Source organism: Dasypus novemcinctus, chromosome 18 (genome assembly GCF_030445035.2).
Source record: "Dasypus novemcinctus isolate mDasNov1 chromosome 18, mDasNov1.1.hap2, whole genome shotgun sequence".
NCBI lineage: Eukaryota > Metazoa > Chordata > Mammalia > Cingulata > Dasypodidae > Dasypus > Dasypus novemcinctus.
The window spans coordinates 63,509,061-63,520,895 of NC_080690.1; the positions used below are offsets into that span (position 1 = coordinate 63,509,061).

General features: G+C 57.6%; 1 protein-coding gene across 1 annotated transcript; it reads left to right on the forward strand.

The window, feature by feature from the left end:
* The first annotated feature begins 526 nt into the window (after positions 1-526).
* Positions 527-10,869, forward strand: CD177 (CD177 molecule). The gene is made up of 9 exons (XM_058280350.2): positions 527-660; positions 764-904; positions 1,144-1,353; positions 3,116-3,247; positions 3,450-3,566; positions 7,597-7,737; positions 8,824-9,009; positions 9,157-9,288; positions 9,565-10,869. Exons 1-9 carry the CDS (start codon positions 609-611, stop codon positions 9,804-9,806), a joined length of 1,353 nt encoding a protein of 450 aa, XP_058136333.1. The 5' UTR covers positions 527-608; the 3' UTR covers positions 9,807-10,869.
* Positions 10,870-11,835: the final 966 nt, after the last annotated feature.

The window sequence follows — 11,835 nt, forward strand, 5'->3', positions numbered from 1 at the left end:
CTCCAGGGTCTGAGGGAGAAGGGGGCTGGGCTTGGACTCCTGGGTCTGAGGGGGGAGGGGCTGGGCCTGGACCCCTGGGTCTGAGGGAGGAGGGGCTGGGCCTGGACTCCTGGTCTGAGGGAGGAGGGGGCTGGGACCTGGACCCCAGGGTCTGAGGGAGGAGGGGGCTGGGGCCTGGACTCCTGGTCTGAGAGGGGAGGGGGCTGGGGCCTGGACTCCTGGTCTAAGGGAGGAGGGGGCCTGGGGCGTGGACTCCAGGGTCTGAGGGAGGAGGGGGCTGGGCTTGGACTCCTGGGTCTGAGGGAGGAGGGGCCTGGGGCCTGGATCCCTGGACTCCAGGGTCTGAGGGAGGAGGGGGCTGGGCTTGGACTCCTGGTCTGAGGGAGGAGGGGGCTGGGGCCTGGACTCCTGGGGCTGAGGAGGGGTCTCCAGATTTCTAGGCCCTTCCAGCCATTGCAGATTCAGAGGGTGGGGCTCCGGTCTTTATTTGGCAAGGCCCTCCCCTTCCCGCCCCTTCCCTGGGCTGCCAGGGGTGAGGAAAGACCTAAAAGGGCCAGCGGTGCCCTGCGAGAAGGAGCAGGAGTGAGTGCCCCAGCCGCAGCCTGGTCATGCTGCCTGCCCTGCTGCTGGCCCTCCTGGGGGTCGCCCTCACCCTGCCCGGTGAGTGAGGCCTCTGGCCCGGGACCCAGGAGGCTGTGGCTTGGGGACCTTCTTTGGGAGGAAGAGGGGAACCCTGCTAAGTGGCTGTGCTGTCCCATCCTAGGAAACCAGTCCCTGACCTGCAAGCACCTGACGCAGAGCTTCGTGCGTGACGTGCACCAGCTGCCCCTCCAGTGGGTAGCTAGCCACTTCGACTGTCCCGGCGGCTGGGGTTGCCAGGACACCGTGCTGCTCATTGAGAATGGTGAGAAGGGCCCCGGCCCCAGCCCTGCCTCCACCCTCCCCTGCTCAAAGACCGCCCCCATTTGCAGGGGCTCAGGAGGCCTCCTTCCCCTGCCCAGTGGGAGCAGACCCCTGGTTGCCCGGCACCTTCTCTCCAGCCCCTCACCCCTACGCCAAGAGGCAGGGCCACCTGCCCCCCCCCCCCCGCCCCATCCCGGGAGCACGGCCCCCCACCCCCACCTGCTCCCTCCCTCCGTCCAGGAGTCCAAGCGATCGTGGTGGTGTCCAAGGGCTGCGCGGAAGCGGAGGACCACCCGGCGCGCACCACCCTGCACAGGGCGCCGCCCGGCCTCTCCGTCATCTCCTACAGCCACGTGTGCCGCCAAGGGGACTTCTGCAACAGTCTCAACAACACCCTCCCTGTCTGGCCGGGGGCACGCTCCCCTGACTGGAAGGTGCCCTCCCCGCCAGGTGCAGGGGTAGGGGGTGGGGGTGAGGGTAGGGGGTGGGTAGAGGGGAGCCCAGGGCGACTGCTGGTTTAGAATTGTCTCCCACTGGCTCCCTCCCTCCCAAGCTCACACTGCCCTGCTCACTCACACACTTCCTTCTTTCATAATCAACTTTACTGAAACAGATTCATAAACCACAGTCCATCTAAAGGATACCATCAGTGGCATTTGCTTTCATCACAGAGCTGGGCATTCATGGCTGCAGTTAATATGACAGCATTTTCATTGCTCCTAAAAGAACTCCCGACCCCTTCGAAGTCACCTCTCAACCTCTCTATCCTTCTCCTGCCGTTCAGAATTGCTAATCTATTTCCATCTCTATAAATATATTTGTATTTACATTCTGTATAGATGGAGTCAAATAACATGTAGTACTTTTTGTCTAGTTCCTTTCACTTAGCATACTTTCTTTTTTTTTTAAAAACCATTGAATGAAGATTATTAATGTATTGCTGTGTACTACTGCCCATAGTCTGCTTTGGTTGTATTTTTGTCCAGATATCACCCTCTTCGTAACATCCTATAACATTAATGTATGCTTGTTCTGTTTCAGAGAAAAACATTCTTATATATGCGCTATTAACCATACTCATTTTTCACGAGAGGGTTCACCATGCTAGACAGTCCCATGTTTCATTTTTTAGCTTTCCTTCTAGTGTTATACATGACCTTAGACCTTCTCCCCTCCCCCCTTTTTTTTGAGGTGCTGGGAGGGAATTTAACCTGGACCTTGTGTGTGAGAAGCCAGCACTCAACCACTGACCCTGAGTTGGTTTTTTCATTTGTTTGCTTGTTGCTTTTTTTCTGTTGTTTTTTCGGGAGGCACCCAGAACTGAACCCCGGACCTCTCATGTGGGAAGCAGGCGCTCAACCACCCGAGACGCCTCTGCTCCCGACTTTCCCTTTTAACCACTATCAGAACCATATATCAGCGCTGCTGATTACAAACACTATAATGTGCTTCAACATTTTTATTCACTCCCAGACTTTTTTTTTTGTTTAACCAATTCTGTATAGATTAAGCCTCAGCTTTCCTTTCTCTAACCTCATTCGATCTTCCCCGGGCTCGCTCGCTCACTCTCTTGCCCACTCGCTCCCTTGCTTCCTCCAGCTCGATGTCTTCCTCACTCGCTAACTCACACCCAGCCAGGCCGCACCCCGGGGCTCTCCCAGCCCCGCGGCTTTGCGGCCCCTGGCAGTCAGGCGCGGGGATCTTCTGCTGTCAAACAGCGCGCCGGCCTCCGGCAACGCGCCTCCTTCCCGGGCTGTCGGACCTGACTCGCAGGGGTCATTCTGGGGTTTTTGCACTGGCTCCTCCTAAGTGGGACTGGCCTGTAACTTTTCCTCCTTCCGCGGACTTGCCGGGTGTTGATACTGAGAGTAGGAGGGCTTTGTAAATCTCACCTGGGGGCGCGCGCCGCCTCTCCACTGTGGACCCTTGCCACCACGGCTCCCCGGTCGCCCTTGACCGCTGTAGCGGTCTCAGGTCGAGGCCGGCCTGAGAAGGCCTCTGTCCTCCCTGCCCGCTTGTCTCAGGCCCCACGTCCTTCTCCCCATCTCCTCCCTCTCTTTTTCTCACTAACCACACGTCCCGATTTCCCGCACTGGCGACCTGAAGGGGAGAGGGGAAGCGAGGAGGTCGATCCCGGGGCCAACACAAGCGGGGTGGGGAGAAGGCCCCTGACCCCCGGGCTGAGCTCCCTCCACCTCGCCCCCCTCCGCAGCTGCCCCCGGCCCGGGGCGCGTGCGGTGCCCGGCCTGCCTGTCCACGGACTACTGTCCCGAGGGTGGTCCTGTGCTCTCCTGCCCCTCGGGGCGCACGCACTGCTACAACGGAGTCGTCCGGCTCAGGAGCGGTAGGCTGGGGACAGCCGGGTCCCTGCGGGGAGGGGCCCGACTGCGGGGGGAGGGCGAGCGGAGGCGCGCGGCGGCCCGGGGCCCGAGCTGCGGCTCCCTCGGCGCCCGCGAGGCTGAGCGCTGAGGTGTCGCGTGGAGAGTGACCTGCGGCTCCCGCTTCCCCGCCCCTCTCGGGGTCTGTCTCTTCGGTCCTTTCCACAGAGGACTTCTCCACCAACTTGAGAATCCAGGGATGCACAGAGCAAGCAGGCTGCAACCTGCTCGGCGGGACCCAGCGGATCGGGTCCCTGAGTGTCAGCGAGCTGTGCGACCTCAAAGGTGAGTCCCACGCGCAGAGGACCAGGCACCCTCGTCTAAACGCCACATCCGAGGCAGCAGCCACCAGGAATTTAGACGTTTACGGCTCACGCACCAACACGCAAAGTGAAGGGATTCGCCGGTCGCGGGTGTCCCGCGCAGGGCGAGGGAGCGCGCGGGCCCGGGGGAAGGAGACGCAGGACCGAGCGCGCTGGCGGAGGGACTTTCAGATGCTGAGCGGAGGGCGAACTGGAGGCGTCGCGGCGGGGTGGGCCTCAGTATCCGGGTGGGAGGGAAGCTCTGGTGGGAGAGGAGGGAGCAGGAAGGAGAGAGGCAGCGCGGGGTGCATTGGGGTGCAGAAGTGAGTGCTGGGGCGCCCGGGGGTTTCCACCCTGGCCGTGTTTACCAGTTCAGCCAGATGTCATTTTTTGCGGAAATCACTGTTGCTTCGTCCTTTTCCTCCACACCCCTGACCTCAGGTAACCCTGGGTCTCCCATTTCCCCTTGGCCACCCCAGCCGGTCCACCACCCTCAGCCACCCCCCACCCATGGTCCTGGAGCATCCCCAACAGCCTTGCTGCATTGAAAACTGAAAATCTGGGGTGCCTCGGGTGTGACGGGGAAGGCAGCAGCCAAACAGGGATCGCGGGAGCGTCCCCCCTTAAATGCAGCCCACCTGGGACCAGGCTGAGGACTCTCCAAAGGGCCTCAGTGAGAAGAGCCGGGCGGCACAGGGACGCCACGTGGGCAGGGGCTTGGAGAGAAGCTGCAGGAGTTGGACAAGTGCCCCAGCTTCCCTGTCTGACCTCAGTTTCCTCCTCTACCCCTATCAGCCGGAAGCGCAAAGGAAGTGGCTGAGCAAACTCAGTCACTATTCCTCTTTGTGTCTGGATCTGTCTGCCTGGCTAGCGGGAGCCCCTGGACGACAGGACCTGGCTGTCACTGGCATCAAGGTTGCCAGCCCCAGGCAGCACAAGATCTGGCTGAGGACGGTGCGCAGGGCAGGGCGTGCTTGCCGAAGGGGGTTCATGCAGGATTCCAGGTTCTCCCAAGGAGACCCCAGATGCATCAGCCTCCCCACCCCCACCCCATCCCTGCCCTAAAAGGGCTTTGCTTTAGTTTTCCAGCAGCTAAAACAAATACCATGCAATGGGGTGATTGAGCAACAGGAATTTATTGGCTCCTGGTTTCAGAGGCTTGCTTCCTCCTCTGGTTGGCTGGCAAGCTTTAGGGTTCCTCAGCTTTTCTGTCACCTGACAGTGCCCCTGAGGGTGACTTCTTTTTCTTCTGGGAGTCCGTTGACTTCCAACTGCTGGCTGCTCCCTGGGGCTTCTTTTTCTGATTGCAGTTCCCTTTGTCATAGGGACTTCAGCTATATTGGATGCCCCCCGCCCCCCGCATGCAGTTTGGGCACGCTTCAACTAATAACATCTCTGAAGGCCCTATTTACCAAGGGGGACCCACCCACAGGACCAGGGATTGGGACTGGAACATGTCTTCTGGGTGGCGGGGGGGCACGATTCAGTCCTCAGCAGGCTCTCAGGCTAGGAGAAGGGGCCTCAGACCCCGACGGTCACAGCCTGGGGTGCTCAGGGCTGTGGCAGGGGGCAAAGTGGGCCCTGGGGGAGCCCAGAGGAGGAGGATTCTGATGGCCTGGTGTGTGGGGGGGCTTTGAAGGTGGGCTTCAAAGAGTAGGTGGCCTGTGAGCCATGTCTTAGAGCCAAGCTGAGCAGTTCATTCATAGCAGAGGGAAAGGACCTTAGCCGGCACAGGAGACAGCATGTGCGAAAGCCTGGAGATGGGGGATAGCCAGCTGTTTACGTTCAGAGGGGTCCTCGGCTCTGCCTGGGAAGGCCTTGTCGTGGGGGTGGGTGTAGCCGGGGTGGGGGGTGGCTACCAGCTTCCAGGCTGAGGCGGGCAGGAGGCAGGGGTGGAGGGAGAGCTCTGCCAAGCACACGGGACAGCAGGTGCAAGGCCAAGGAGGAAGGAAATGGCCCGGCATGCAGGGGAATGGATATTGGTGGGGGGAGTGGAGAGATAGGTGGGAGGCCTGGTGGTGGGTCAGGCTGAGGGGCTGGACTTTCTCCCAAGGGCAGTGGGAAGCCCCGGAAGGTTGTTGAGCAGTGAGGGCCAGAGCCTGAGCCCTGTATCTGTCCTTGTGCGTAATGCCGGTTCTAATCGTCTGGCCCTCGTCACTGGGACTCCGTAGCCCTCCTCATTCCAGAAGGCGTTTCAGACGCAAGTCACATGGAACACACGGCACACCACAAGTCAAATGGAACACACACACCCCATAGCCCAGATCACACACCAGACACACCAGATGCACACACAATATACACAGCGCACGTACCACACGCCATGCACACACCGCATACAACCCATACCCTGCAAACCACACACCACACACACACATATTCCACAGACACCACGTACCACACAGCTATTAAACCAGAGAAGGAGTAGCCCTGATTTAGATCCCTATCCAGGAAGTAAACAAAGCAGGCAAACCAACAACAACAAAAACACCTGCCTCCTGGAGCTTCCATTCCTGTTGGGAAAGGTAGATGTTGAGTAAACAAGTAAATACAGACGAGCTAATCTGTCCGGTGAGGAGGTGTCTGGGCAGGGCATGAGCGACCCGGAGCTGCTTTTCTAGAGAAGCAGCCAGCGGAGGCCTCTCAGAGGAAGCGCCCTTGACCTTGGAGTGGAGGCCTAGTGAAGGGAGGATGGCCATGTGGAATTCGGGGGAGGGAGTGGCTCCACGAGGGGCACAGGAGCATATGCAAAGGCCCTGAGGCGGGCGTGTGCCCTCATGTTCCAGGAACAGCCCGGAGGCCAGCAGGACTGGAGCAGCGTGAGCTGGCGGGCAGGTCAGGCCGATAGAGAGGAAGGGGGAGGCCGACGATGTTGGGCCTCCCAGGCCATTTTAAAGACTGACTCTTGACTCTTACTTGCGGTAAAATGGGAACCCCATGGAAGCTTTTAAGCAAAGGAGTGACATGTACTGACTTAACATTTTATGAGGATCCATGTGTCTGGTGGGTGGAGAATAGAATTTGGCAGCTGCGGGGGCGGGGGGAGGCACACAGGGAGACCCGTGAGGAGGCGGGTGAGAGCTGCCGGCGCCCGGACCCAGCCGGGGCAGCGGCGGGGCTAAGGGTTAGGCAGGATCTCGAGACCTTTCTCAGTGTGAGCGGACAGGATTTCCTGATGGAGGCAATGTGGGGTGTAAGAGAAAGGCCGCGGTCAAGACTGACAGCAATGCCTTTGGCTTGAGTAACGGGAAGAGAGGAGGTGCCCTTGACCAAGATGGGGAGGGCTGGGGGTAGGGGGAGAGCGGGGAGCAAGCTTGACGAGGGGACCGGGAGCCACGGCTGTGTCGTCTGTGAAATGTGCAGATGAGCAGCTCCCTTCGTGGGGCTGTTGGGAAGTTGACACAGGCTTGTGGGTGCTGAGCCCAGGGGGCCAGAGCACCTGCCACCTTGGAAGCTGTGTGTCCCTGGACAAGGGACTCAACAACTTTGTGCCTCCATCCTCCCCCGTCTTGAAAATGGGGGTGCTGATAACAGCTCCCCCTTTGAAGGTTACATGAAGTGAGGTCACCCAGATACGGCGAGCACCTGGCCGAGAGCTAAGTGGGCGCATCCCCGGGAAGACAGCCTGCCCCCGTGTGAATATGTAGTACGAGCAGGTGTCTGAGTATTTTTGTTTGGAGCATAGGATTTTGCAGTTAAAAATAAATAAATAAAAGCTCTGCACATGGCCACGCAGGCTGCCCTCCTCATTTATCAGATGAGGTGAGGAGATGCAGGCAGGAAAGGAGCCACAGGCCCCGTCTCAGGGGGCGCAGCTTTCCTCAGGAGGTGGGGACAGGAGGCTCCCTACAGGGACAGAGGCAGAAGTGGGTGCAGAAGAGGGGTTTCTTCTCAGGCTGAGCCTGAGGCTGACAGTCTCTGCAGCCAGGTCCCCTGGAGCGAGACCTCCAGCTGCGACCACCTGCCTGAACTGGGACCTCCCTGAATCCAACAACCCTGCTTAATTTTTCCAGACTCTCGGATCTGTCACCAGGGGCACCTGGATCTCCTTGCAAGCAACCCGATTCAGGAACCCAGTGAATGGACGTCAAGTGACAGTCAGAAGTGCGGCGCTGGGCAGCTGTGTCAGGAGACGCTGCTGCTCATAGCAGCAGGTGCTTGGGCTGGGCAGGAGTTGAAGACATCTGCTCTGGGTCCCCAGCATCCGGCCTGGATTCTGTCCCCAGAGATGCTGCCCACACCCCCAACCTGCAACTGAGGGCCCTGGGGCTGGGTTTACTCTTCCTCCCTGTGCCTCAGTTTCCCCTGCTGAAAAATGAGGACAAGGGGATAAAGTACCTACCTTTCTGGGCTGTCGTGAGGCCCAGAATGGTGCGGGCACAGAGAAACCCCAAGGACGTTGTTCATTGGATAAATGAGTGCCCATGTCTGCCGGGCACTGTTTGGGACCCTGTAGAGCCAGTCCTGCCCTCTTGGAGCTTTATGTGCCACTGGAGAAATGGGAGGGGGTTGTGGGTTTTTTTTGAAGAGCAAGATACAGGTATGAAGATAACAGCTATGGAGAGAACTCTAGCATGGAAACAGGGGTAAGGACAGTGAAGTGAAGGTTGAAATTTTAAAATGAGCACTACTGAGAAGGTGACATTTGAGCAAGAACTTGAAAATTGTTAAAGGGAAGCAGCACAACCAATAGTATCCCGATGTCCCCATCTTATCCCTTCACTGCACAGTAACTACTTAACCTCCACTTTATCATAGTTTTCACCCATGTGGGCATTGGCTCACAACCTCTCCCCCCACCCCCATTTCCCCTAAGCCTATCTTCCAGTCTTGGCTCTCTGAGACAGCTTGATTTGCTTAATTCTTATCAGAGAGGTCATGTTGCATTTGTCCTTCAATGCCTGGCTTGCTTCACTCAACATAAAAAACAAACAAACAAAAAGATTGAAAAAAAAAAATCAAAACGGGAAGTTGCTATGCAGGTCCGGGTGTGAGAAAGTAGTCAGCCCCAGGGCACTTTCCTGAACAGGTGAGAAGCAAGTGATTCCCTCGTGGGTGCATGGGTGGGAAGTGGCAGAGCCGGGGACCCTAAACATGACCTGTCCTGTCACACTCAGGGACCCTGCGTTCACCTGCTGTCCGCTGAGCTTTGTGGGACTCCCACGTCCAGCGCCCTAGCCCCTGCCTCTCCCTGGGTCTCCCCCAACCCCAGCCCAGCTTTCACTCTCTCCCACCTTCAGGAAACCGAACAGTTGTGCTGGGGAGCAAAGGCTGCATCCAGTCCCCGGCCAAGGACACCCAGGCTGTCTCCATACACTCGCGGCCTCCTGGGGTGCTTGTGGCCTCCTACACTCGCTCCTGCGCCTCCAGCTGGTGCAACAATGCTGAAAGTATCGGCGTGCTGCTGAGAGCTCTCCCCCCCTCAGGTATGGGAGCCCAGAGGCTGGGAGGGACCAGTGTCATGGAGAGATGGGGCAGCCGGGGCTGGAGCCACAGAGAGGCCCGGGGCTTAAGGCGGGAGGTTGGAGCTGTGGGCAGAGCTGTGGATCCCCGACCTTCTCTCTGCTTCCCAGGATCCCCTGCTCCAGGAACCCTGCGGTGTCCCACGTGTTTGTTTTTCACCGAAAAATGCGCTGGAGGCCAGGTCATGACATGCCCCGCAGGCAACACTCGTTGTTACAGTGGCAGACTCGAGGTCAGAGAAGGTGAGCCCTGAGGACCTCCTCCTGAAGAGCGAGCTGGAGGCTCCAACTCCTGGGTGGAGGGCGGAAGGGGCTGGAGGCCTGGCTGGGTCTGATGAGAGCTGGGGCAAGGAGTCCTGGGTCCTGAGGGAAGACGCAGGGGCCTCCTTGGTCTTGGGAGGTGGGAGGGGGCTGGAGGCCCAGGTTCCTAGGTCTGAGGGAGGACGGGGCTGGGCCCGGGATTCCTGGGTCTTAGGACTTCACGATGTGCTGAACATTGCATCTTCTCTATGCCTCTAGACCTTCAACCTCTAGTTGGAGTCAACTTGACCGTATCTGTTCAGGGCTGCCTAAGCAACTCTTCCTTGTTGAACCACCTCCAGAGCATTGGGCCCTTCTCAGTGCGTGAGATCCTGGACTCTGAGGACCCTGAGAAGCCTCATCTCCAAAATGGAGCTGCCCCTGCCCCCTACCTAACAGGGGTGGTGGGGCTGGGGTTGTCCTTAGCACTTTGGTGTGGGGGTCTTTGTCCTCCCTCTTGACACCTTCCCTAAGGTTCTTATCTCCTGCTGGTCCCCCAAACCCAACTTTCTTTCCAACCTCATGACCTAACAGACTTGGACACCTCATTATGAATCAGCATCACCACACACACACACACACACACACTTTATCACCTGGTGACACATTTGGGAAGGCCTGGGAACTGCTGAACTTGCCCTGTGGGAGAGTGGCCATTCAAGGGGGATCCACATGTTTCTGATAATAAAGAACTTGTCTATACCCCCAATCCCAGGGGTTCTCTATGTGAAAGGGAGGGCAGGACACCCAGCAATCAGGCATGGGGAGAAGAAGACTCCAGGGGGAACTTGCCACCCCAGGCCACCTTCTTCACTGGTCTGGACCATGTGCCCATTGCAATGTGGGTGGTAGCAGAGCCTTCAGGGGATGCAGCCAAAGGTGTTTGGGCATCACCTTGACCTGAGTGGTGAAGATGCCCTGTAGCCAATGAGGCTTCTACCCTAGCAGGTGCGCCCCAGCACAAGCCGGGAGCTCCCCCCGCCTTTGTGGCTTGAGAGGTTAAGAATGAGAAAACTGACAAAAGTGTGTACATCATGTAGGGAAATGCAAGGCTTAATGCCATTTCCCAGGGCTGACACCACTGCATCTCTGTTACCATCCTACTGGATGCTCCAGCTAGAGCTAAAGACAGAGATAGAGAAATGTATGTATATATATATGCAGGTGTGTGTGTGTGTGTGTACATGATAACCCCCCCACACACACACGCACACACAGAGAGGAGAAAGAGAGCTCGGTAGGGAGGTCTGCCTGGCAGGAGACCTGATCTCAAGGTGAAAATCCACCCAGCCCACAATGACACTACATGGTAAGAGCTGGAGAATAAAGGCCCTGATCACATTCCATCCCCTTCCTCTGGTTTCCTCTTGGGGCTCCTGATGGCTGAAACCAGAGGGAAGCTAGAAGGCAGGTGATCCCACTGGTACAGTCCCCATAGAGCTGCCACTCTCAGGGCAGAACAGGGGAGAAGGGGATGACAGTGCTTCTGGAGAAGGGAGCAGCAAGTGTCCCACACGGCCCACCCCTTCCCTTCCAATGTCCAGTCGCTTCCTTTGTCCAGGTGACAAATGGGTGTCCCCAACACAGAAGACACACAGTTCCTAAACAAGGTAGCATTGTGTGGTTTTGTCAGTGAAGTTGTACTGCCTCTGGGTTGGCCCACCAGCTCTTCATATGGCACAGGGAGGGAGGGGAGAATCGGAACCAACGCTGCTAAGTCCTGGGTGTATAGCTGGTGGTCATCAGAGCTGCCTTCTTCCATCACCATTCCATCTTCCCTTTCCACCTGCCAATATCTGAGCTGGACAGTGTTTGTTACCTCTTGTGTGACCCAAATTTTCATTCTTATAGGAAGTGAGTCTTTGATGGCCTTCTCTTTATTGGGTTTCTGCAGTTTCCCCCTGAACAGAACCACTGGCCAAGGAAATATTTCCCCCAGCAAATCCCTGTATTCTAAACATAGTCCTACTTGACCCAGCAACCCAACTTGTCCCTGGTAATCAGGTCCAGGCACCCTGGCCTGCAGAACAATGCCTTCTTTGCCTGTTGTTGCAGCAGCATGAGGAACCCCAAATGGCTCAGACACAGTCTTGGCTTCCAGGTGATTAGAACTAGAGGTGATTCTTCACCCACCCCGATCCAAGGTCGCAGGGACAAGAAGCAAAAATTCCATAAGCGGATTGTTAGGTAACATCTTCTTCCCTTGTTTCCTTGGCCCATGCATTTTGGCTATAGGGGAAGTGGACGTGGGCTTAGGATGTACAGCATTTCCTGTTGGATGTCAGGGTATGGTCTCACACGAGGTGCCATAACAAGCCAACTCTGGGCCATCCCACCATTCTGATAAGCCAACTGTCTCTGTGTAATGGGGCACCTGGAGAAGCTAGCGAATTCCATGGGTGTGAGTTGAATGCTTCGCCTACCTTGCCTTAAATGGCATCCCCTGGTTGGGAGCAATTCTGCATAGGTGACGCATGGCAGAGGCCGGCG

Coding starts and splice junctions, on each gene's coding strand:
- CD177 (XM_058280350.2), top strand. CDS start 609: ATGCTGCCTGCCCTGCTGCTGGCCCTCCTGGGGGTCGCCCTCACCCTG. Junction 1,354..3,115: donor GAAGGTGCCCTCCCCGCCAG/GTGCAGGGGTAG, acceptor CCCCCTCCGCAG/CTGCCCCCGGCCCGGGGCGC. Junction 3,248..3,449: donor AGTCGTCCGGCTCAGGAGCG/GTAGGCTGGGGA, acceptor TCCTTTCCACAG/AGGACTTCTCCACCAACTTG.